The sequence below is a fragment of the Arvicanthis niloticus genome, chromosome 24 (assembly GCF_011762505.2).
Source record: "Arvicanthis niloticus isolate mArvNil1 chromosome 24, mArvNil1.pat.X, whole genome shotgun sequence".
NCBI classification, from domain to species: Eukaryota; Metazoa; Chordata; class Mammalia; order Rodentia; family Muridae; genus Arvicanthis; species Arvicanthis niloticus.
This window is the reverse complement of record NC_133432.1, coordinates 16,298,709-16,326,294: the sequence shown is the minus strand read 5'-3', so window position 1 is coordinate 16,326,294 and position 27,586 is coordinate 16,298,709. Positions and strand designations below refer to the sequence as shown.

At 46.3% G+C, this 27,586-nt stretch overlaps 1 protein-coding gene across 1 annotated transcript in view; it reads right to left on the bottom strand.

Moving 5' to 3' along the window:
- Positions 1-27,586, bottom strand: part of Tmem132b (transmembrane protein 132B) — a 256,319-nt gene that overhangs the window by 60,642 nt on the left and 168,091 nt on the right. The window contains exon 4 of the mRNA XM_076922970.1: positions 25,280-25,466. Coding sequence (XP_076779085.1) covers positions 25,280-25,466 — 187 coding nt within the window. The remainder of the gene's footprint in view (positions 1-25,279; positions 25,467-27,586) is intronic.

Genomic DNA, 27,586 nt, shown 5'->3' with positions numbered 1-27,586 from the left:
TTCCACCTTCCACCTCAGGTGATCTCCATCTCTACAAAGACATCCTTGGAGGATGGACTGGGTGGTTTGCTTTTGCTTTTGTCTCCTTTTTCCTAAGATGAAAGGATGGCTTTTCAATAGCTACAGACTCTTGCAGAGTGTTTCATGAGAATCCTTATGACCGTCGACAGTCTTGTGCATGGGTTTTTAAAGTATGGCTCCTGCTCCCCGTGGTGGGGGGAGGGGGCAATCATGTAACTGAATGGGGGTGGAGCAAAACCTCTGACAAGTCTTTTTAATAGCTCAACAATTAGTTCAAAATTAAATGTATAGAGAACAGAGGTGTTTCTAGCTGGCAGTGCTCGCCCGTGTTGTGCCTCGACACTTCACAGAAGCCTTGCACACACCCACATGTGCACATTTTGCATGAGGCATGCAACACCAGCACCTGCTGTTTGGAACACCTCGGCTCACATTCCAGAATATTCTATATTATGATTGGCAGGGTGTTCAACTGCGTATACAATGTTTCCTACTCTTGTAGGAACAAATGGTCTGCTGACAGAGAACAAAGGCTTTTAACATTTTCCTACTGGCGTTCCTTAGCGTCTAACCACGGAGCTAGCTTACCACTGGATTGGCTTGTGCTAGGATGTGTGATTTCAAAAACTGTTGTCTGAGTTACTTCCTAAGATACTAAGTGGTTTTTGGCTTGGAATTATAGGAGGAAATCTCTGGCAATCTCTTAAAAGGTCTTTTAACATGGTGCACGAAGCGTTGACACGAAACCTGTTCTCAGCCTTAACAATTACAAAATCAAAATATTGATCAATTCTGAAAAGCATAGAAGATGCTCTTTATCCTTCAGTATCAAATCCTCGGCCAAGATTTAATTCTGTGTGTGTGTGCACGTGCTCATGTATGCAGGAGCCAAAAACCCACTTTTTTTCGTCTTCCTCTATAATTATTTATTTTGCGAGACAGGTCTCTCATTAAACCTGGAATTTTCTAATTCTGCTTGACTAGCTGGCCAGTGAACTCCAGGAAACCTCCTAACTCTGCCTCCTCAGTAGTGGGATTACAAGTATAAGGCACCACATCTAGCTTTTCCGTGGGCACTGGAGGTAAAAAGACAAGTCCTCATGCCTGCACATCAAACGCTTTACCCATGAGCCATCTCCCCAAAACCTAATTCTTTACTTAAAAACTAAACAATCACATCCCAAATTTACCTTCATCTTTAATAAATTATAAAGTCATATGCATGCCAAAGAACTGCTGCAAGATAAATTTCTTTGGTGGATTTTTCTCTTATCAGTAAACGTTTGATTGCAGACCTCTCTTACAGAGCCATATAACTGGGGTCTGTTTTATATGTAACATATAAAGTTTCTTGGGCCAAAGGGGTCACAAGTGAGAAAAAAATTGAGCAGCCTTGGCTGGAACCACTTCGTCACCCTTTTGCCTCCAACCAAAATGTTATATCTGTCATTTTGCTGTCACCCCTTTCTGGGTATAATTTGCATACAAAAAATGTTCCTTTTTTCAGATGGCATCAGCTTAATGCTTTTTGATAGATACAGGCACTCTGGTAAGGACTAGGACACCTAAATGGTGGACAAAGTTGGCCCAATGTTTCTATGGTTTCTGTGTCCACAGATCTGGATCCAGCCAGCCATGGATTAAAAAAAAAAAAATTAATTGCCAAGCCAGGCAAGACATCACACACCTCTTTTAGAAGGTAGAGTCAAGCAGATCTCTGTAAGTTCCAAACCAGTCTGGTCTATACAGCAAGTTCCAAGCTGGTCAGGACTACAGAGTAAGAAAAAGAAAAAAGAAAGAAAAAGAAAAAGCCAGACCCAAAAGCACAAGTCTGTTGTCTCAGACTGGTTAGGAAGCTGAAGCAGGAGGATCACAAGTTTGAGCACTGTCTGGGTTACAGAGTGAGACCAAAGCCAGCCCTGGCAACTTGGTGAGATTCTGTCTCAAAATAAAGAGAGGGCTAAAGACATAAAAAATAAATAGATAAAAATTAAAAGTGGATCTATATCAAACATGCACTGAGCTTGAATTGGTGCCTAAGAGTTGTTTGTCCAACATCTGTTGAATGCCGTTGAATAGCTATTCCACAGTTGAGGGGAAACATCGAGTTCCCTAAAGAGCATTCAGTGTGTGAATGCTGCCACTGGCCCACGAAGAGCCCCAGGCAAATTTAAAATGGCGCCTCATCCAGCCCTGGAAAATTGTAATGTTCCTTTAAGAGAGCAAGGTCCTTGTGTCTACAATACAACTGGCCTAGTAAATCCCCAAATCAATGTCGAAGGTGTGACTGGCACTGCCCTCAGCACAATCTTCTCAGCCTTACACTCAGCCCTGAGTCTGTTCAAGCCCCAATAGGCTGAAAGACCACTCAACGGGAATACAGCCTGAACCTGCCGTGGCCAGGCTGAATCTGAATACACACGCCCTCCCCCAGCCTCTCTGGGGGAGAGTGAGGTCTGCCCATCATTTCCTGTCTTAGTTAGGATTACTAACGCTGTGATAAAACATTATTACCAAAATAAACGTTCAGAAGGGCTTTGGCTTATGCATACTGAGTCACAGACCACTGAAGGACACAAAGGTAAGAACTCAGATCAAACAGGAACCTGGAGGCAGGAGCTGATATAGAGGCCATGGAAGGGTGCTGCTTACTGTCTTGATCCCCATGGCTTTGCTCAGCCTGCTTTCTTATAGAACCCAAGACCAACAGCCCAGGACTGGCATTACCCACAATGCCCTGGGCCCTCCCCCATCAATCACTAATTAAAAAAAAAAAATGCCCTATATTGCCCTATATGTATTGCCTACAGCATTTTCTCATCTGATGCTCCCTCCTCTCAGATGACACAGCTTTGTGTCAAGTTGGCACAGGAACTAGCCAGGTCAGTGTCCCTGTGATCTATGACATCTCTGTACACTCAGATTCTGGCACCAAAGGTGGAATGCCAATCAAAGCTACTGACAAGGCGGCTGAGGAATAAGCGTGTGTCTACTCCAAGGTCGAACCGTTATCCAAACAGCAAGGCAAACAACCTACAGAGAAGTGAGATGGTGGCATTGAGGGGAAGTGAGCTGAGTGTGGGCGGGGCTCTTAGTGGAGAGCAGGGCATGCTGGGAGGCAGGGGAGGACAGCTGAGGTGTCTTTTAATGGCTGGCTTTGGTTTTCCATCAACAGACTGCACCACCACACAAGCCCATACGGGACAGAGGGCACAGCTGGGTTTGAATTCCAGCTTCACCACCATATAGGTGTAGCGATAGTTCGGCTAAACTGCCTTGTGCTCCCGGCGGGTCGTGCTCCTAGTCACCCACCAGAGCCCTTTGGATTCACTAATGAAAGAGGTACACGCACGCATGCACTGACGCAAGCACGCATGCACGCACGTCAATTAATTTAATTGGGCCTTGACTAGCTCTAAGGCTGGGCAGTTCTTATCCCTCCCGCTGCTAGCAAACACTCCCTTCTGATTCTTCTATATTTCATCTCTGCTACCCCAAGCACAATTGGGGAAGTGACCCGTGTAGCCACTTTCCCTGATTCTCACATGTCAGCGGGCCTTTAGGTCTGATTTTTCTTCTTCCCTGTCATGGTGATCTCTGCCTCCTCCTCTCTTCCAGTCCCTAGCCTGTGCAAAATCTCAAAAGTGTCCCCTCAGTCTACCTGCCCAGCTATTAGCCACTGGCTCTTTTTTGATCAATCAAAAACCAATTGGGGACAAGGACTTTCAGCGTTTGGACACACAGATTTCCGATTGGGGGGGGCTGGATTAATTCAAAGCATTAGAACCAATCCCCAACAACAAGGGAGTGGGAAGATCCAGAAAGCCCCATCCTGCCCCTCACCCAATGTCAGAGCCATTTCTACAGAGAAAAACCTCTAGTTGATCATGGTGACCAGTGAACTTCCAGAACCAGGAGAATGTACCCTGGTTCACTTGGCCATCTGCAGTTCTGTGGGATACAGATCTGTTCCACATTTTCACAAGATCTCTAAGCCAGCAGTGACAGCATCTAATAACACTATACATAAACATACATACAAATGTACATATATAGCACATATGTATGTATACATATGTCTGTGTGTATATGTTATTAGTAATATATAACCCTCCCCCAAGTTTAAGGGCTTCCTGGGCTACCTGGCAAACTGAAAGCTAGCAGCACAACTTAGTAGGTCTTGTTTCAAAATAAAAACTAAAAGAAAAAATGTCTGAGGGAACAGCACAATGGTACAATGGTGGATATTCAGCCAGCATTAGTGAGGCCCCAAGTTCAGTCTCCAGGAGAGAGAGAGAGAGAGAGAGAGAGAGAGAGAGAGAGAGAGAGAGAGAGAAAGAAATAGGTTAAAGGCAATCTACAAACCCCTCACCTTGTTCAAAACAAGCCAGATGCATAGAAAGGCTCAGAAATAAACGTGTCAAAACTTGTCTCTTGGCGGTAGGAGGAAAGATTATTTTTATTTTCTATTTTTTGAGAGGCTATGTATAACAGCCCTTCTAGAACAAGAAGATGTTCGGAAAAAAAATTAAATTATCATCTGCCTGGCTCTGCTTCCTCATCACCTGTATTAAAAAAAAAAAAAAAAAAAAACAGAAAAGGAAAAAAAAAAGACATTACTGTGTGCAGAAGGAGCCTTAGGGTCTGGTGGGAGGGAAGGGGAGGTTTGCATTTGATGTCTGTCCCCACAAACACCTGATGTGTTTGCAAGAGGCTTCTTGGAGTCACCAGGACTGAGAAATAGGCTGTAGGACCTGACACAGCTGCTTTGCTGATTTCGAGGAGAGAATGTACAGAGAGAGAGAGAGCACTTCCTAGTGAATCCCATCAAGGTGCTTCCCACGAACACACACACTTCAATTACCTCTCCCCCAACCCAGAGATACTCAGCCCCAAAGAACTAGACCACCATAGACAAGTTACCAAGAGCTTCAAGGAGAAGTGATTTATTGCCTTCAATACTGCAGCTAGCTGCGAGAACACTGTTCCATTCACTAAGTCTCCCGGGAATGAATTGGTTGTGAAGAAACCATATTGCTGGAAGGTCGCATCACTACAAACGCTAACACAAGCCACGTGTGGTAATGTCCCCATCTGGCCAGTAGACAGACACACCTGCAACTTCATAGCAAGTTTAAAAGATAAGACTGGCTACCTTGTGGAACGCTGATGTAGAAAGGAGACAGTGGGGAGGGGCGGGGAGCAGACAAGCAAGCGCGATGGATGGGATACGCATGCGCATGAAAGCAGGCGTGAGGACCATTCATGGGAAGGAGGGGAGGAGCAAAAGAGAGGAGAGGGTAACGGGAGCGAATAAAACCAACACACACACACTGGAACCCATTTCTCTGTATGCTAATTAAAATTTTATTTTAAAGGGTAGTTTAGGGAATGGGAGAGATGGCTCAGAGAGTAAGAGCAGTGGCTGATCTTGCAGAGGGTCCAGGTTCAACTCCCAGCACCCACAGGGCAGCCAACAACCACCTGTAACTCCAGTTCCAGGGGGATCTGACCCCCTTTTCTGGCCTCCGTGGACACTGCATGCATGTGGTGCACAGACACATTTAGGCAAAACACCAGAACACATTAAAATAAACAAATTTTTAGAGTAATTTAATAGACTGGACATAGTGGCACATGCCTATCCGAACTCAGGAGGTAGAGGCAGAACTGTGAGCCCAGGATCATTCTCGGCTACACAGAGAATTTAAGGCCACCCTGTGTAACATGACACCCTGTCTAAAATTATTTTTTCTCAAGTGTATTAAAAAAAGAATTACTAGCGAAAAGATGGTTGACTACTAAATGGGATTTAAAACAATAATTAAAGGAACATGAAAGAATGTTCTAGAATGACCAATAGAAAAATCAGCTCCCACCTGCAGGGCTGAGGGAGGTGTGGAAATGTGAAAGGTGCCCTCCTGCCCAACCTGAGGCTCAGACCTCATCGGGTTGTATCTGTAGCCCATTGCCTGGTGTAGATCTGAACTGGGTGAAGCTGGCTAGAGCACAGGAAGCGACCCACTAGCTGAATAGTAGAACTTTCTGGGAAGTGAGTAACACTCTCCGTCCCATAGGCGCCCCTAGTGGGAAAGTCCGGTATTGCACACTGGTGGAGGTGTTAAGGGTTAGGGAGTGTGGTCTGTGGCGGCTAGAGCTAACAATGATCTGACAGTTATCACAGCGCACCTTAAACCTTCTAGAAGGACCAAGAATTTGTAAACAGGATTTCCCATCATGGTGCTCAGTTTTCTCTCTTCCTTCAGTCAGAAACTCAGGAGAGTTTGCTAAGTGGTTGACAACTTCTCCTTTCAGTGCAATGTGTGAAACTTTCAAGGGAGAAAATAAAGCAGCTAGTTCTTAACCTTCCTAACGTGCTGTGATGCTTTAATATAGTCCCTCATGTTGTGATGACCCCCCCCCCCCGCCCCAGCCACAAGATTATTTCCATTGCTACTTCACAACTGAAACTATTCTATTCGGCTGTAAAGAGTCAGCATGTAAATAACTGAGTTTTCCCAATGGTCTTAGGCAATCCCTGTGAAAGGGTAGTCTCTCTCTCTCTCTCTCTCTCTCTCTCTCTCTCTCTCTCTCTCTCTCACACACACACACACACACACACACACAAAGGCACGCGCCAGGGGGTCGCGACCCACAGATTGAGAACCATCGTCCTATAGGAGGCTGGGGATGATCTGAATGCAGGGGTTAGCTGTCTTCCTCCGTTCTCCAAGACTGTGAGCAAGCACAACTCTCTCCCATTAAGAAGCTTTGAATTACTAACATCTCAACTGACCCACAGCAGGGGACTGGAAGGAAAGCTGGGCTCCAGAGCCTCTGAGCTTAGTGACATTAACACAGCCTGGGGGGTCCAACTCCCTCTGAGAACCACCGGAGCACCAGGAATTAACTCCATGAATGCTTGGTAGCTGGTCTGATATGTTGCTCGGTGTTGGGACAAAGAAATCATCTCAAAAATGAAAAAACTAAAAAGGATCACTCAATAGCATCAAAGTCTGTTTGAACAAATGTTTTTGTTCTTGTTTTTTCCCTTAGAACGTTTCTTGGGGTCAACTCCTTCTTACATTTTATGACTATTTCTTTTTAGCTGTCTTTTTTTTTTGTATTTTTATATGTGACTGTGGTATGTGCACTTGTGCATACACATCTGTATGTATGTGGCACAAATTGATGCATGTGAGCTCACATGCACATGTGTAATCATGAACACAGAGGTGAGAGGCTGATGGCAGGAATCATCCTGACTCCTCTACCTTATTCACTGAGGCAGCATTGCCTGGGAGTTCGTCCGTATGGCTAGTCTTGCCAGCCAGTTTGCTCTGGGAAGCCCCTTGTCTCTACTTTCCAAGGCTGAAATTAGAGGTGTGTCACCTCTCTCACTTAGTGTTTACCTGGGCTTTAGGGAGTCCTACCTCTTCAGCTTGCACAGTAAACACTTTACATTATGACCCATGGCCCCAGCCCAGCCTAGGCCTGCTTTGAAGGGAAATCTGCATGCAGAGCTATACAGAGTTCATAGGTAACTCAAGTGTCCCACCAAATTCAACAGGAAGCTTGAGGAGACTGTCAATCAAGGGTGCCTTGTCATCTGCTTAATGAATTAAACAGGTAGCCCGGCTGGAACGTGGAGAGTGGACCAAAAGAGAAGCAGAGCGGAGCAGGGAGGCCAGCAGGAAGCCATGACAGTCATCTGGGTAATAAATGGTGTGCAGACGCTGCAGTGGTTCCATTATGGGTATGTTAGGGAGGTCGGAAACCACTAGGGCTGGTGACAGCCCGGGTATGATGATGGATGAGAATGGAGGAGCACCAGGGTGACATAAATTTTTATTCCCAGCAACTGAATAGATGGTAGGACCTTCTCCTGATAGAGGAAGACATGAGGTAAAGTTCTGTCTGCAGGCACAGAAGGAGACTCCTAGAACCTCTTCAACCTGAGATAAAAAAAAAAAAAAAAAAAAAAAAAAAAAAAAAAACCTGCCTAGGGCCAGTTTCCAAAATCAAACATGCCTGCCGGAGTTAATTAACAGAGGTTTCACCCCATGATAGGCTGGTTCTCGGTGCTGCGATGCCCTTTGAGCTCAGACAGAGTTGCAGACTCAGCCAGGGACCGAGGCTTAATCAACTGGCTGTGGAACAAGAAGGAAGGCCTAGTGAGACAAACATGACCCCTGTCCACATGACTGCCTCACGGCCAACTACTTAAGACGTATTCACTGGTCTGCTTCTAATAAAGGGCTGTGTGACCTGCCTGAGGTGGTGGCATTTGGCAGCAGGAGCACTGAGCATAGCAGTGAGCACCTGGCAGCAGCCAAGGTCATGTCCACAGGTGACACACACACACCCATGGTCATTCCCCATCATGGGAAAGCTGTCACTCAAGGCATGTGAGTTCTTAAGTCAACTCAGCCCCCACCTGACTATGAACCATGAATACATATTTTCAGAACCAAAGCAAGAGCAATATAAATGAGGTGAGAAAAGTCACCATTCTCATACCTCAGTTTCCCTTGGAAGATGACACCCCTTCACCCAAAGCAGGGGATTTTCATGCCTTCACTGAAGTTGAATACAGTTTGTGAACTTTCTGTATTAAGACATGGCTGTTAGAAGCTAAAATGAACTAGGTTAATGTGTCACCTATGCAGAATGTCTCTAAAGTGGGTGGGGACACTGGAGCTCAGAGACAGTCCTCTGAGGCACACAGCTAAGACTTAGGAAAGCAGGGGTTTGAACCTAAGCTGACCAAACCCAAGACCACTCCCAACCACTGTCCTTGAATACTGCCCTCTGCTGTCTCTCTGGCATTTGGCCTCTCTGCTCAAAAATGGCCAGGATACGTGGCCCAGACACTTCTCCATCCAGGAAGAAGCCAGCAGAACTTCCCACCTCTCCTTGCCTCTCAGTCTCATTGCATGGAAACAACCAGAGATGTGTGCAACCATCCTTCCTGCCACTGCCCCTCTTTCTCCTTGCAACAGGATCCCACAACCAAAGGAATAGAAGGTCATGGACCAACAAGACCTCCAAGGCCCTCAGAAACATGAAGCAAAGACAGAGGGGAACTTTAATTTACCTTTCTGCCACCTGGAATCTTTTGGTATTGGAGTTTTGGATAGATGTACTTTCTGCAATATTTTCTGCTAGAACACCCTTACAGGAACCTGCTCAATGCTCAATGCTTGAATACTTTTTTAAACATACACACACACATGCACACACATGCACCTCTCTTAATAATTACATTTCTTACACCAGATGTTAAAGGATACTTGTGTTCCTATTGATCTCTCAGGATAACTGCACACACCCTAACTCACCTAGAGATTCAATATTTGCTACCAAAAAAAAAAAAAAATGCTGGACATGGGATTCCAGGAATGAGGCTGTGGACATCTCAGGGGGCCACACCACTTTTGCTTCCCATGCTAGATAGAGGCTTTAACCCATAGGAAGAGTTATGCCCAATGATCATTTGGTATCAAGCTGACACTAGACAACTATAGGGAGAAAAACTGACAGTTACTAAGTACAGATGATTTGCCAGGGAGTGTTATAAGTTCTCATATGTATGTGTCTATAGGTAGCTAGGTAATAGATGATAGATAGATAGATAGATAGATAGATAGATAGATAGATAGATAGATGATAAATGATATTAATAGATACATAAATGATAGATTGATGGTTGATAGATATAGGTATGTAGATAGATGAATGTATGGATAGACAGACAGACAGACAGAGATGATAGTCATCTGCATTCTGCGTGATGTTCTCAGCACTGATGTACATTAACTTACTGTATCCCTGTTCCACAGTGAGAAGTGGAGACCACTGCTCCCTCCACACACTGCAGAAGAGATGCATCACACAATGGATGACATCGCAGAGCAAGTGTGCTGAACTTGAACTTGACTGGCATGTGACTATGTAAGCTGTGTTAGGGGAAGGTCAGCCAACCGGAACCTAAGAAAATTATCTTTTTTAAACTTGAGACAATTAAAAACATAACAAGTCCATCTTGCTGTTGAAATCTGGAAGCTCTGATAACCCAGAGTGAAGTGGGCTGGGCTCAGGAGTATCAGCATGGACTTCAGACAGAGAGGGAGGTGGGCAGTCCCCTGCTCCCACACTCTCTCTCCTCCGACATGAAGTCTTCATTCATCCACAACAGCCTGGAGACTCCCAGAGAGACTGAATGGCCTGGATGAATAAGACTTCTGCAAGCTTCTGTCCATGGTACCATCCTCAGCTGGTTTCTAAGAGACAAGATGATCACCAGTAGAGTTCCCAGGACCTGCCAGCCGACTGGGATTCCAGGGCATATTCCTGACTCTATACACTGGGGAAATTGACAGCTCCAGCCCTTGGAGACAGCACCTCCTCGTATATAGTTTCCTGCTTTGCTCTGACTGGTACCTACATGGTTGCCATGGCTGTTGCCCTCTTGCTGACTCAGCAATGCCATACAGGAGATGGATCTGGGCATCTGCATTCTTCATCCACAGCAGGATAAAGAGTAGCATCAGGTTACACTGGCATTTAATGTATGGAAACAGTTTTACCCTTTCACTTCCATACCCAAGCCCTCCCTGGGAAGCCATCCTGGTTTTACCATGCTGCCTTCCAAAACACACCCCCCAAAGGCACTTGCAAGAAATACTGGTATGGATATAAAATCTCATGGTAAAAACACAACCCTCAGCCAGAGAAGTAGACTGTATTGTCTGTCCATGTAGGCTTTTTGTTCCTGGACAGTCACTGTCTAGTTTGGGGGGGGGGGAGGTATGTGAAAACCCCACCTGTGATCCATCTCTCCACACACAGCTTCCCTCTTAGGAAGGATGGGACCTTGTAACTATCACCAACCAAAGCAGTGTTTTCCCCAGTCACAGTGGCTCTGAATGAAATGGAATAGACAGACAAGCCAGTTTGGAATGAACAGAATCCACAGGGGTGGGGTGCCTTTCTCAGCCTTTTCTAAATGTTCTAGCTCCTTTCTGTCTTAGAGAAGGATCCAGCGGCTTCTCAGGCTCTGCTCTGAGACCCAGAGCCATGTCACTCCACCCCAGGATGCCAGCAGGAGTTTTAGACTTAGTCTTTAGCCCTGGAAGAGAAACCCTTCCTATCCTGTTAAAGAAAAACTTTAGAAAAGTAGAGTTCTGTTCCTCCCATCTCTGGGCTTTGGTCTCATCCATGATGCCAGACATAAAGGATTGTCCACCCATCAATGGCCTCAGCCCACTGATGCACACAGACCCCAGGTTACAGCCTGGGAAGGAAGAGCTGGGTACCAGCCCTGGAGACCCACAGCCATTCACAGCCCATCAAGTTTGTAAGGTTTAACACTGGTGGACAGAGCGCCTGATTCTCCTCTCCCAAGATCTCATTAAAATGAGAGGAAACAGAAGAAGAGAGGTCTCAAGGAGAGTTAGTGACCCGAGGCCAGGTCCTGCCAAAACAGGTAAAGTCAGAGGGGCATGATGCAGAAGCAGGCTGCAATGGCTAAGATTGACTGTCAACTCAGCTTGATCTAGAATCACCATGGAAACAAGCCTCTAGGCATGTCTATGAGAGTTTCTAGACTGTGTTAACTGACATGGAAAGATCCACTATGACTGTGGGCTGCACCATCCCATGGGCTGAGGTTCTGGATGGTATAAAAAGGAGACAGTGAGCTGGGTTCCTCATTCATCTCTCTCTGCTTCCTGATCACCAATACCAGGTGACCATGTGCCTTACCATCCTGCCACCATGCCTTCTCTACCCTGATGGATGGTGGCCTCGAACCGTGAGCCAGAACAAAGCCTTCCTTCCATAAATTGCTTCTGTCAGGTATTTTGTTACAGCAAGAAGGGAAGTGGCTAATCCACTGAATAATGCATTCATCTCAGAGTTCTACAAAAGCGCGTGAGTGTAATCAAACCTGACAGGGTAAATACACATACATAAATTATATAATAGTCATTTCAATATTTTATTAGTTATCTATGAAACTAATAAATTATCTAAGCAGAATGAAGTGCAATGGGATTAAAGGTGTAATTCACCCCATGGTCAGAATTCTGTCTCGCTAAACTCTCTCCACAGTGGAATGTTCTGGATCTGCACTGAAGATAGACAAACAAGTCCCATGTGTTCACTAAGCACTTCAGATGTGGTCAGTATAAACATTTTTTTTTTTGTTTTGTATTAATTTTTGTTTTGGAGCTTGTTCTGTTTTTGTTTTGTTTTGTTTTGTTTTTTTGTTTTTTCTTTGTTTTCTTTGTTTTTTTTTTGTTTTTTGTTTTTTTTTTTTGTTTTTTTTGTTTGTTTGTTTGTTTGTTTTGAGACAGGGTTTCTCTCTGTAGCCCCAGCTGTCCTGGAACTCACTCTGTATACCAGGCTGGCCTTGAACTCACCGAGATCCACCCGCCTCTGCCTCCCAAGTGCTGGGGTTAAAGGCATTAAAGGAATGTGTTACTACCACCCAGCTAAGTTTTGTATTAATTTTAATTGAAACCATCACAGGTAGCTAGTGGCTAATATGTTGGATGCTCAGTCTCTAAGCTAAGGGTAAACACTACCAAGGAGCTGGAAGGATGAACCCAGTGGGTTATAAGTAGATAAGGAGGGCAAACAGTTCGGAGTAAGATGCATCAGAGGTCCCAGGGAGAGTTGGAGGGGGGGAGTAATGGTGGATACAATCAAGATACACTGTGCACATACATAAAAATGCTTAAAGGTGGAGAGCATCTAAAAATTGGCAGTTGAAGTGTGTGTTCTGCCTTCACATACACGAATGTGCACATACACACTCACATGCACACACACACACACACACACACAGACTGAACAGTGACAGCCAGAGTGGAGACAGCCATAATCACCCTAACACCATCGATAATAGTAAAATTAAGATACTGGCCTCAGTCATTAATCTGTTTCTAACCATAAACTTACCCCACCCTGTTTATCACAGCATGGGTTTTTTTTTTTTCTTTAAGCCCAACATTGCTTGTGCTGGCTAATGCTTTTTTAATCATAATTTTACATATTTGTTTGTTTGTTTGTTGTGCAGGGGAGGAGGTTAGACATTTCACACTCGATTCCTTCACCTTGTTTTAAATATAAATAAATGGAGAACTTAACTCTTGAACAAGTATGGCACCTGCTCACTTGTCATCAGTCAGGGAGCCATGTCCCTGCACGGTGTGAACCTGGACTACATCCATAGTGTCCATCCAAAATAGATTGGTAGTCACACTAGACATGCTGCAGCTTGGTTTTTCCCTATTTTTTGCTTTTTTTTTTTTTTTATTATTATAAGCATGCAGTGTTTGGAATAAGATTAGCAAAGGCTTGGAGGGGCTGGGCCGCCGCACAGGGCAGTAATATTGGCCAAGGAAGAAACACTCATCTAAGCAGATGGGTGCTGGTAGCCAGGACTGTGCTGAGCCCTGGTGAGAAGGACAAAGACTTCCTCTGTTGATGGTTGGGGACCTGGATCCTTAGAAAGGTTCCTGAGAATTCAGGTCACTGGAGAGACTGGTGAGAAACTGGAGTAGGGAAGCCACCTGTGGATACAACTTGATCTGCTAGCGCCACCTGGTGGGGACTCTGGGAGCTGTCACTTGTAAGTCTATCCTTAGGAAATAAAAAAGGCACATGGGGAAAAAAAATATCAGCCAGACCACTGGTAGAATTAAACTATTTAGAAAGTGGTTTGCTGGGTTCCTCCGTGGGTGAGGCAAACATGCCTTGGAGTATCTCCTTGCTGGCTGATCCCTTCGGGGCTGACATATACCCTGGGCTCAGGGAAGAGTCTATAACTCTGCAAGCTGTGTGTCTTCCAGTTGGTCAGTGGCCACACCACCTGTTATCAAATACTTCTAATTTAACCACCTTGCTTAATTGCTTTAAGCAAAAAACAAGGAGCAAGGGGCCAGAGAGATGGCTCAGTGGTTAAGAACACTGGCTGGCTGCTCTTTCATAGGTCCTGAGTTCAATTCCCAGCACCCACTCAGTGGCTCACTATCTGTAACTCCAGCTCCTGGGGTTCTGGTGCCCTCTTCTGGTCTCCTCAAGCATCAGGCACACAAGTGGTGCACAGATGTGCAAGCAGACAAAACATCTTCATGCATAATATGTTTAATTAAATAAAGAAATGACTTTGGACCCTGACTGGAGATGTATGTGGTGAACACTAAGCATCTATGGCTTCCTTCTACCCACATCTTAAGATATCAAGGGAATTTCCATAACCCTTTCCACAGACAGGATAGAGAGGTAAATCACAGCTTAAGGAAAAAGCAAGGTTTTATTTGAACTGAGGTGGCTAGGGATGTGAGCATGTACATACATGTGCATGCTAAGTGCTGGTACCCATGTGTGCATATAAAGGCCAGACACTTTGTCTAGTGTCTTCTTCTATACTTTACAACTCTATACTGTTGCTCTGTACATTTTTTTTGAGAGAGAGAGAGGATATCTCACTAAACCTGGGGCTCACACATTCTGCTATGCTCTCTGGCCAGTGAGCTCCACGGATTCCCCCTCTCTCTCTCTACTTCCTCCATTCTAGGATTACAGCTGTGTGCAGTACCACACCCAGGCATCTAGGTTCATCATTATGAGACCTGAACCCATGCCCTCACACTTGCACAGCGAACGTGGCACTGACTGAGCCATCTCACCAGCCCCAACACACATCTTCACACTCTCCCACTGCTGGGAGCATGTTCCCCCGCCCCTCCTGGACCTGTGCAGAGTCTGGCAAAGCCATTTGCTGGTGAACATCCCTGTGCTGCTTCTCAGCAGGACTATCAGGCCCAGGAAGCTGAGCTCTCACAAGAAAAATTACCTATTCACAGCTCAAGCTGTAATCAACAACCCCACTGACCTGCCAACAGCCAAAGGCCCTTTTTTTTTTTGTTTGTTTGTTTGTTTGTTTGTTTCTCGAGAAAATCATTGTCTCAAAACACAGTTTGCTGATTCTTTTGCTGCCTTTGGGGGGGTGGCGTGAGACTGGGATGTGATCTTGCACATAATCGCTCTGGCTTTCATCACTCAGGACCCGTCACCCCCCCCAAAAAGAAGCCGAACAATTCCAGAGCGGAAGTCTTTGAAGGATGTACTGTGTCTACGGGATGAGGCATAAATATTAATGATATTGACAGTGCCTTTAAAGATTTGTCTTGTCGTGTCTCTGCCATCGAAGTGCCTGGATTCTGCCGTTTTGTGCCTCTGACTGACAACCTGGCTTGTCTCCAGAGCTTGCTTAGCTAGCTCAGGTTGGTTTTTTTTCCCCCTCACTCTTTTTACCTTCAGGAATTACACACCGGCAAACCCTTTCTCAGGAAGACACAGGGGACTCCACCAAACATCATGATGGGTTCCCACCACTGTTTCCATTGGGCAGCAGTTACCCTCCCCAAAGCAATCCTCTCGAATCATTGAATATTTAATGTATGCCAGGACGGAGTGACACCACCTAAGCCTAGTTATGGGGCCTCCTTGGTAAGGAGGGAGACACTTCCAAACCTCATTGGTGCCATGCCCTGGGACAATGTCCTGCTGTGGCTATGCTGTATGGGTGGCACCCACTCTGCCATGCACATGTGGAACGCAGCATGTGACTTGCTTGCAGCCACTTTTAAAGGGCATTCACTAAACACACACTGTCCCTGACAACTAAAAACTGCTCATTTCAGCTTCGAGATTCTTGGATCAATCAGGTGAGAGCGTGTGGGTGTGACGGGGGGCTGCCACTGTGTGCTATCATGTGCAGAGACCCTCTGCTCTGCCTGATGTGGGAGAACCTAGAAGACAGACCTGCCTGCAGCTCATTTTAGGCACCAGCTGCCAGCAGTGGGCATGGTCTCCTGCAGTGTCTCAGACAGACTTGGTTTAAGGAAAGAAACGTGCAGAATATCTAATGAGGCTTAGGGTGTCATGGTTCCAGACAGGTGAGTCACAAAGGACAAAGTGGGCTGCTGTTGTCTTGGTAGGCAGAGTGCAGTCCATACCACTGTATGGTAAGCAGAGTACAGCCCACACTACTCACTGTCTGGCTGATTTGCAACCGAGTCCAGGGTAAGTCATGGGAGGCTATAAGACTTGGTACCCAGAACCTCATTTTCCCTGCAGTCAGTGATGGTACGAACTGGGCTGTGGCAGATCTAAGCCCCAGGTTCAGAGCATGAGTGTTACAACCTCTGTCTCCCGCAGGTTGTTAAGTGGGACTAATGAGGTGACAGTCCAAAGCCCCTGAAGTTGAAAGAATAAAAATTTTATTCTCCTTCAAAGATGCCTATGCCTTAATCTCGGGACATGCAGAAGAGATCTTTGATGATGTGACCAAATCAGGCTGCAGAGGTAAGGAGTTGACCTCAGATCATTCGGGTGGCATAGATGTGAGCAAGGGTTCCTCACAGGAGAGCCACCGGACGACCAGTCTCAGAGGTGGCATAGAAAGGATGCTGTGAGTGAAAGGGGGTCACAACCAAGGGAATGCTGGCAATCTCTGTGAGCCAGAAAACGCACCCTGGGTGATGTTCTCTGCACACCCTCACCCCACCCCACCCCCGAAAAAAAAAAAAAACAGAAAGCGCTTAGCCCTGCCAATACTTTGATCTTATTATGTAAGGATCTGACTTCCAGAGCCACGAGGCCAGCTCATACTGTGAAAGCCACTCTACTGGAGGTCATTGGTCACAGCAGCGAGAGGAAACTGATAAAATGAAGCCCCCCGAGCTGGGAGCCAACGTCAACCAACACCCAAAGCTCCTTTCCTGCCTTCCTTTTATGGCCTTTCAGTCCCTAGCCCTCTCTGGCTGCCCTCCGTTCTGTAGCTGACTAGTCTTCTTTGTCCTACTTAAATTCTGCCTGAAGACATGTACTGTTCCCTCTGCCTAAAATGTTCTTCCTCCACAGCTTGCTATGGCTGGCTCTTTCTTTCTCATCCAGTTCTCAGAGCAAATGCTAAGTCCTTAGGAGGACTCTTTTCCTGTCACTCCAGCGCTGCCCAGCCTGTCCCCAGTCTCTTTCTTGCACATCCGTGTCTCCTGGACATTCTTCACTTCTGAAATGAAGAGCTATGTGAATCTGTAGACTGTCGGGCTGAGGAGCCTGGACCCTGCCTGTCTTATTCATCACCATCCTCTGGGACAGTGCTTGGCACTGCCAGCACCCAAACGCCATTGGAAATAAAGAGGCATTTGTGCCCAGGCCGTGTTGGAAGGGTCCAGCCAGCGTGACTGAAAGGGGGACTGATTATCTCCTCACAGCCTGTGCTCAGCCCATGGTTCCAGTTGCCTAGAAACTCACCGAGTGTGTTCATTTTTTTTTTATTCCAACCTTTCTGAAAGATAATGTGTTTTTTATCTACATGTGCAGAACTGGGGCTTTTTAGTTTTAAGGACTGGAGTTGAATGGTGGAATGCTGTCTTGAACTCCAAGCCACCCACAGGAACAAATCCCTATGCTCAAAGCTCAGTAGCTGGACAGAAAACCAACCCAAAGGGGGAACAGAACAGTGTGGAAGGGGAAGGGGGAAGCGTGTACATTCAGAAAGGTTTAAAAGAAAAGGCAAGAGGAGAAATGGGCCCATTTGTTAGCATTTCTGACTCATGGAGGAGGCAGAAAGCAATAATTCCCAAAGAAGGTGGTGTCAGCGTCCAAGGCTGTGGCCCTCTCTGTGTGTGACCCCTGGGGGAGACTTCTGCAGCTTGGGACCAACTGTGCTGATCTTCTAGATGTGAAGACATTAGACAAAATGGTCTCCAAGGCCTACTGGATCCAACTCAAAATCCTCCCCTGCTCCATGTTCTCTCTGTTTATCAGAGAGCAATAGACTTAGTGCACAGTGTAAGCTGCATGAGTGTTTGCTACATGGAGGTGAGTGAGTGAGTGGATGGGTCCATCGACTGATTAAGGGATGGATGGATGGACCAGTGGATGGATGGACAGATGGATAAATGAATGGGTTGATGGAAAGATCAATAAATGGGTTGGTCTATAGATGGATGGACAATGAATAAGTGGATGGATGGATCAATGGACAGATTCAGATGAATCAATGGAGGGGTGGATAACAATTCAATGGAAGGAGAGATGTATCAATGGGTGCATCTATGGAAAGACAAATGGAGAATGATAGATCAGTGGATGAATGGATAGATGAATGGGGGTGGGTCAATGGACGGATGGAAGGATATGTGGTTGGATGGATCAACAGATAAAATGATGCATCTATGTAGAGAGGAATGAATTGATGGAGATACAGATTGTTCAATGTCGGGATGAATATATTAATCAACTGATGGATTGATAGAGGGATGGATAAATGAATGAATATGTGAATAGATGTATTAGTGGAAGGGTCAATAGGAGTGAATGAGTGGATGGTTGGATGGGTGGATGGGTGGACAGATGAATGGACAGATGGATGGACAGACAGATGAATGGATAGATGGATGGATGGATGGATGGATGGATGGATGGATGGACAGATGACGGATGGACAGATGAATAGACAAACAAATGAATGGATGAATGGATGATGGGTGGATGAATAGATGAATGGATGGATGGACAGACAGATGGATGGACAGACAGATGGATGGATGGATGGATGGATGGATGGACAGATGACAGATGGACAGATGGATAGACAAACAAATGAATGGATGAATGGATAGATGGATGGATGGATGGGTGGATGAATGGATGGATGGACAGACGGATGGACAGACAGATGAATGGATGGATGGATGGATGGACAGATGATGGATGGACAGATGGATAAACAAACAAATGAATGGATGAATGGATAGATGGATGGATGGGTGGATGGATGGATGGATGAACAGACAGATAGATGAAAAATGAATGAGTAATTGTCACAGCCACTGCCCTTGGTAAAATCACTTTTCTATACCATTGCACCAGCCCCACACTGGCTTCCCCACCTGAGGTCTCTTCTCAGTCCTCTCAGTGACACCCCCAAAACTGTATATTTTCCTAACATGAAGCCAAGGCTGAAACACGACCAACAGGCATCCGCAGCATCAAACCCAGTGCAGAATCACAGACCCTTGGCAGCAGCTCTCTTGAATAAGCCTGGATTAAAGCCCTGGATAACACACCTTCTCAGAGGGTTCTGAGATGGTTGAACACGAGAGCACATAGGTGGCAGATGTAGGCTACTGGCTGCTCACCCTGTCACAGACAAAGCCAGAAACACTTCCCTACATCCCTGCACTAAGAGATGGCTATGCAGCTCAGTCCCGGGAACAACAGGAGGTGAGCTCTGTTCCCCTGTACCTGTGTGTGAAGGGTAAGAACTAGGTTGAGGGACAAGATATAGGACCATGAAAGAACCCACAAGGAAGCCCTTGTTTGTAGCCTATGGCTTCTTTAAACTGGGCCATTTATAGTCCCAGGTCAAGATAGCTGGGGCTGGGAGATCCCTGATCAGTTCTCAGCAGCTGGTGACACCAGGCTCTCTGTTTCTGCTGTACCATCCCAAATTATCAGCAGTTCCTCTCAAGGGACAGTGGTTTTATCCCTCACACCACTGTGCTATGGACAGAAGGTCATAACATCCATGACTTGTACCAAAAAGATAATAGGGGGTAATTCTCAATTCCTCAGAAGACTTCCCATGGGGGTTTCTTAGCCAAAACAACACCATAAAATAGTCACTACAATAATCACCAGCAAATGGATGACACTCCATTGATGAATTGGGTTAATCCATATATTACCCTGGGCTTGGGAGATCCTGCTTAGCTAGTAGACATATGGATGTGCCTAGTCAAAGAGAGGGCAAAGACTATGCTGGGGTCCTGTTAGCAAAGAAGTTAGGCGACAGGCAGTGGGAAGACTTTCTTACAATGTCCCAATGTACTGACAAGATGGAAAGACTAGAACATGGCAGGCATTACCTCCACTCCTACTCCACCTATGGCAGGCATGGCTAAATGATCACAGAACTCTCTCAAGTGAGCCTCTGAATCCATCACTGCACAGGGATCCAAACAGGCACAAACAGAAAGAAGCTACCACGAGGGTTGGAATTGGGAAGGCATCTGTTAATCATCTTGAGGATAAGAGTAATCCTGCTATATAAATTGATATTTACTAGCTATTGATAATTCTGCCTTAACATGACATAATATAAGCCCCAGCATACTACAGGTGTCTAGGTCCATCCATGCTAAAGTAGCAAAATACCTAAGGCTAGACACCTTATAAAGAGCAGAAATCTCATTCTACTTCTTGAAGGTGAGATCAGGCTACTATTGGGGTCAGTATCTGTGAAGGTCTGGTCTCTTTATTTCTTAGTGCCTTGTGGTTGTGTCCTCTAGAGAAAATCTTCACATGACAGAAAGGCTGAAAGGCAAAGGGACAGAAGAGACTTATTCCGGGCCCTTTTATTAAGTAATAACCTTCTATGAGTGGGGAGAACACAAAACCTAACAAAACTCTGATAAAACTTGCTGGTTGATAAATTTATTGTGGTCCAATAAACTAGACAAATAAATGACACTAAACCGGAGTTCTGACACCATAGCACACAGATGAGTCCAACTTGGCTGCTTTGTCACCCTCACCTTCCCTGTGATTAAATGGCAGCTGTGCCACCTCATCTGCAGCCTTTAACTTACACACACACACACACACACACACACACACACACACACACACAGCTCCCAATATGCTCCCCAAACACCTTCTTGCTCCTCAGCCTTGAAGGACTTTCTGACTTCCTAGCCAACATCAGTCACCTTTAAGGATCATATAGACTGCACACCCAAGTCTTCCTTGACTTTCCTTGACTTTCCAGTAGATCAAGTTTTCCCACCCATCCTGTGGCTGTGCCTGGCTCCCTATGTGTTCTATGCTCCGGGAAGGTCCAGGAGGCTCATGAAACTCAGAAAGCAAGGAAACTTCACATGTCTGGGAAAGATGGAAGTAAAAGATTCAGGAGGACCCCTTCCCAAGACTTAGAAGTAGTCAACAGTTACAAGAAGAGTAGACTGGCCTGCTGAGTTGCCTGGGGGAGACTCTAGGAACTATCCCGTTGGCTGCAAATCCTGCAGAGCGCTCCAGGGTTGCAGCTTCCTTGAGTGGCCAACTAGCTTAGTTTCAGTGACATGGCTGCTTTTGAATTATCCCTGCGCTGATAAGTAACCCCTCACCCACTCTCTGTTAGTAAAACCAATACATGTATTGGTTCCTCTGATGGTGTGAATGAGAATGGCTCCCACAGGCTCATAGGTTTGAATGCTTGGTCCAGTTAGTGGAACTGTTTGGGAAGGATTAAGGGAGGTATGACCTTGTTGGAGGAGGTGTGTCACTGGGGAATAGGCTTTGAGTTTCTAAAGCCTATGGTAGGCTCCCTTTCTCTTCTCTCTCTCTCTCTCTCTCTCTCTCTCTCTCTCTCTCTCTCTCTCTCTCTCTCTCATCTGTTTCTGTCTCTCTTTATCTCTCTCTGTCTCTTTGTGTTTCTGTATTTTTCTCTGTATCTCTGTCTCTCTCTCTTTCTCTCTTTCTTTCTTTCACTTCCTGTGTATCTGTTTCTGTCTCTCTCTATCTGTCTCTCTCTGTCTCTGTGTGTGTTTCTTTCTCTCTGTCTCTCTGTCTCTCTCCATCTGTGTATGTGTGTTTCTGTCTCTTTCTCTGTGTCTCTCTGTGTCTTTCTGTGTCCCTCTCTCTCCTCTCTCCTCTCTCCTCTCTCCTCTCTCCTCTGCTCTCTCTCTCTCTCTCTCTCTCTCTCTCTCTCTCTCTCTCTCTCTCTCTGCCTGCAGATCAGGATGCAATGCTCTCAGTTACGTCTCCAGCACCATGACTGCCTGTGTGCTGTGTGCTGTCTGTCATGCTTTCCACCAGAATGATAACATGCTAATTCTCTGAAGCTATAAGCACGTCCACAACTAAATCTTTTCTTTTATGAGTTCCCTCAGTCATGGTGTCTCTTCACAGCAAAGAACAGTAAGACAGAAGTTGGTATCAGGAGTTGGCCACTGCTGTGATGGGCCTGACCATGCTGTTTGTTGGAGAAATGTGGAAGACTTTGGAAGTTTGGACTAGAAACATGGTTAAACACTTTAATCAGGACCTAATGGGCCATCCTAGTAGAGGCATGGAGGACAGTATTGTTGAAGACAATGTGGACTACACAGGTCCAGTCCAAGAGGTTTCAGAGGGAAGAATATTAGTAAGTGGCATAGAAAAAGTTCCTCCATGTTAGACTTTGGTGCAAACATGGCTTTTGTCTATTGTGGGTCCTCCATCTTGAGTAAGGAACCATGTGTGTCGAGTCTCCCAAGAAAAAGCCCACACACAACAGTCAATTGGCCTTTGATAACAGTCTCTTCATCCATCACTATAATAAAGTAATTGGAAACAGTGGGCTGAGGGGAGAGGGACTCATTTTCAGCTCATGGCTTGAAGGGATATAATCCATCACGCAGAGAATGTAGGGAAGTGTGGCCAGATTGTGTGTTAGCAGAAGAGCAAACCTTTATACTCACACCTCAGCACAGAGGGACAGGAAGCAAGACATCGATATAAACCACAAAGCCCTCCCTTCCCAGCAACCTACTTCCTCCAGCCAGGTGTTATCTCCTAAAGGCTCCATAGCCTCCTGAAACAGCACCGCCAGCTGGGGACACATACTTTGAGCCTGTGGTGAAATTTTATATCCAAACCTCCAGGAGAAGTGCCACCTCCTAGCCTGAGATGCAACTTCTGTTTATTTCTGTACGTATCAGCTCTCCTTGTATATGATAATTAGCATGCTGTCGGTGATGTAAATAACAGTATTAATATTAATGAGTGTAGACACTTCACCTAGATCAGCTCAACAAATCCTTGGGAAACTCTACTGAGCAAGCTCAGCCATCCCTCGCCACCCCCCCCCCCCCAGCTCCCACCTGGAGTCATCCTGAGCCCTACAAAGGGAACCAAGACATGACAAACTCAACCATTCCACTTTCCAGCCAATAGCAAGCAAAGGCAAAAGCATGGGAGTGTCCCTGAGTGGAACTCAGCCACATGGAGAGATGTGACTAGTCACAGCGGAGCAGGATGCATGGGATATAAACTGACACCTCTAGAGGATGCAGGAGCCTCAAAATGCTCTAGAAGGGGACACTAGAGACATATGAGGGAGAGAAACAAACCCCATATGGTCCACATGGGAGGTATGATGCTCCACCATGCCGTGGCCATGAGAGAAAGGCTACAGAAAGGACCACTGTCTGGCCAGCCATGCATTGGTCTACTCTCCCCTGTCTTCATTCATTTGTATTCAGCCAGCTCCTTCTCCCCCAGTTCTAGCCTATCCATATCAATCACGAGAGAAGACATGAGACTTCTCTCAAAGAGGTCAAAGAGGGTAGGATCATGTCAGTAAAGACCTCCATGGGAAATGAGCCTTGATGCAGGAGACGAGATTCCCCCCAAAGCCTCTTAGCAGCCACATTCTCAGGATTCATCTCCAACTGCTATTACCGGGTGCTAAAATTAAACTCAAGCCAGAGATGCCTTCCCGCCTGCTTGTATACAAACTCCTCTCAGCACCCAAGTAGCCGCAGGTGATTCATCCTAAGTGGGCTCATGTTCCCATAAGCCTTTCTTTGCTAAAACAGGCATGGACCTGGATTTGGTCCAAGAACTGTACTTAGCCAACCCGGGTGTCCTGTCCTGGTTCCACCTTTCTGACAGATAAGCACATGTCACTCCACAGCTCCTCCCACCCCCAGAACTGGCACCTGCCTTTGTAGGCGGTGAGGAATGCTCCTTCAGCATCTAGTGCCATCTCATCCCCAGGAGCTTGTAGGGAACTGGGTATTATCAATTATACATGGAGCAAATCACAAGGACCCTGAGACAAGATCAGCCATGCCGGCCTCATGCAGGTTGAGCTGGAGAGAATGAGTTCTCTCAGGGAAAGAGGCAGGAAAACCCTGCTTTTCCCCCTCACCCCCGCCCCTGGAACTCGGGTTGCCCCTTAACAAGTGAAGTCCTGCCAGATTGTGGTTGCTACTGAGCCAGCTGTGGGTCACTATGATGAGACTGATCTTCAAAACCAAGTTGACTGACAGCTGAGATGGAAGCACTGAGGTCACGTGTTCAACAGCTAGCCACGGGTGGCCCAGAATATCTGAATGTGGACTCCCCCCAAATTTGGGTCTAGTATAGGAAAGTTCCAAAAATATTTAGCATTTCCACCCACCCTCACTATGCTTTGAAGGTTCTGGAATTCTACCCATTATCTCGTTTTCAACTGTGGCTCCCGAGCCTAATGTGAACAGAGTCCCAGACAAGCTCCGAGGGAGAGATGTCATCCCTGCCATGCCAATGGGGCAGACATGTAGGCAGTTTAACAGGCTCTGGGACTCTGTCCAACTTCAGCCAGTCAATTCCCAACAAGGCTCTTTCAGTCCATCTGCATTCTAAACTTTGCCAATCCTCAGGGCCACCTGGGGACTCTCAGAGCAGTGCCAACTGACAAGGGTCTAGTTCCTGGACACCTAGAGCCTCTGTCCCCAGCACACAGTCATGACACACTTCAATGAAACCATCTTCACAAAGTATAGCACTTTGGACCTGATATGAACACAGATGGAGACGATAAAAGACAAGAGGTCCCCAGGAGCCACTCGGCAACACCTCAAATGAAAAGAGCCTCATACAGTAAACCCTAAACGGCTTCCCCAGGAGCCCTTATGGAAAGCAGGGAAATAAAACACAGCTTAAGTACATCCCCCTTGTTCAAATAGCGCACACCAAGTGTGCGAGGGATGATGGGCTTAAAGACACTTCAAGGGTTTTTTGAGTGATATAATTATTCAAAGGAGAAGCTGGAGCATGGCTCAGTGATCAGAGCACTTGCCACACAAGTGTGTGGGCTGGAGTTTGGATCCCCAGAACCCCAGGCAAATACCTGGTGGGTAAGATGGCCCACGTGTTATTCTAGCCGGAGAAGGCAGAGACAGGATCCCCAGAGTATGTTGGCTCAAGAGACTGGATATTATTGGCAAGTTCTGTTTGACTGAAAGACTCTGGCACATTGTATACCATGAAAGAAGAGCAATTAAGGATGGCTTCTGATATAAGCCTTAGAGCTTCTACATATACACACACTCAGGGGCACCCACCTATCCCTAAAGGTGAAGAGGAAAACAAACAAAATAAAATCTCAGAGGAAGTTCTTTCATCTGCATGAGTCCTGGTTCCTTACCATGGTGAGAGGGACGATGCCCACAAAGGTCGTCTGGCTGATGAAGATCTCAGAGACGAAGAGCTCGCTCATGGAGTCTTCCACGGGATATTCTACCTGCCAGGTGATCTGCTGGGCCCCAGCCAGGCCGCTGCTGTTATCAACTCCAAAGTCCACTTGCAGAATCTCATAGAAGGAGCCATTTGCCCTGGAAAACAGACGTCCAGCAGGGTTTAACGTAAAAGCACGTGATTCTGCAGAAAACAACGCACACGGTAAGCTGACGCAGTTCTCTTTGTTACCGAGGAGTTAGAGAGGGTGGAGACTCAAGGCTTCCCATGTGTGGCAGCACCTCAGAGTGGGTGTGCCACCCTCCCCTAAAGAAGAGATGCTCTTTGTTGCATAAGGGCCTGTGTTAGTTTGTTTTCTATCGTTGTGACAAGCACTATTACGCAAAGCAACTTGGGGTAGGGGCTGGGGTTTATCTCAGCAGACAGCTCACAGTCCATCACAGAAGGAAGTCAGTGCAGGAACCTGGAGGCAGGAACTGAAGCAGAGGGCCATGGAGGAACACTGCTTACTGGCTTGCCTGGCTTGCCTGGCTTGCTTTGTTATACACCCCACCCCCCAAGACTACCCATCCAGGAATGATATACTGCACACAGTGGGCTAGGCCCTCCCACATCAACCATTAATTAAGAAAATGCCCATGCCAATCTGATAGGGGCATTTTCTCAATAGGGGGTTTCACCTTCCTAGAGGGCCCACCTTGTGACAAGTTCACACACACACACACACACACACACACACACACACACTACAAGTATAAGAACCCAGGTTTGTAGCCTCTCTGGACATAACCCACATAGGTCTCAGCTCTGCACACACACCCACAGAACCATCAGGCCACACTCAGGGAAAGCCAAGAATTCTCTGATCCAGGCTCCCACCCCTCCAGTCAAGCAGGCACAGACATGTCCTGTCTATATAGCTTCTCTGTAACTCAGGAGTCCCTGGCTCAGACTCTGCAGGATTTACAGAATGGTGATGATTTTGTGGGCTTATGGGCTCAACATGAGATCAATGGTTAGAAAGGATGACACGGGCTACATGGATTATCACAAACACTGTGGCTGACAGGAGGATTACACTAGACTTTCCATCGGCCTCAAATTAGATTAAATATAATATACAGAAATACCACCTATCTGCCCCAATTCATAACACAAACACGCCTGTACATGCTCACTCACACCCTTACCCATCCCCACACACATACATAATACACACTCCTGCACATGAGGGCTTTTGGAAAAGGAAGGCCAGCTACTGCACTGCATTTACCAAACACAGAGAAGAATAAAAAAAAAAAAAAAAAAAAACATCAGCATGGGTCTGTGATTGGATCCCATCCTGTGAGTCTCTTGCCAACTGCCCGCATCTATCTTGACCGGGACCCCAGGAGGATGACAGCAGGGAAGCTAATTCCCCAACTCCCCATAACCTGAGTACCCCAGGCCAGCTTGCACCTTCTCTGCTGATAAGTCTGTTTGGACTAAAGGGGGCTCAAGACCTCTGTCCTGCCTCATGGAGCCTGGTGAACTCTGCATCTGGTGCCCCAGTGCTCAGTTCTGTGAGGAAAACATGGGGAGGGTGGTGGGGGAAGAACTTGCTGCCTGCCTCTTCGCCAAAAGAAATTTTACCATGGACAGCTCCTCCACAAACATGATTTCTAGAAAACTAGGCATGAGGAACACTCAGCTCTCGGCTGTCCTCCTGTCTCAGGGGGTTCCAAAGATGGCATTCAAATACTTGGATGTAGAATGAAACTTATCAATGGGTCTCCTGAAAGGGATAGTCTACCCGGAAAGATGGAACTTTCGCTTTCTCTCAGAACCAAGGGGCTCTTTCCCAGCAATGAATAATGGTGGCTACCTTTGAGGAACCAGAAGTGGTGCAGGGAAGGAGGCGCCATGTGCCATCTTTGCTAACACTGTGTGTGGGCTCTGAGGGAAGCAAGGAGAAAAGCCAGTCCTGTCAGGTGAGACATGATGGTTGCCCTCTAAACCATGTACTGTCCCAGCCTGTGAGTTGATTCAGCTGCAGAGGCTGCCCCCAACCAGCAATGGGTGGAAAGGTGGTCACAATGGAGTCACAGCTGTGAGGGTTTTATTTGGGTTTTGTTTTTTTTTGTTTTTGTTTTTGTTTTTAAGCATTTTCCCTCAAACCAGGAAGAAACTTTCTACTTCAGGCAGCTGGGGTCGTTTCTAATAAGTTCATATATATGGAAATTGACTCATAACTATTAATTTTACCTGCTCCCGAGCC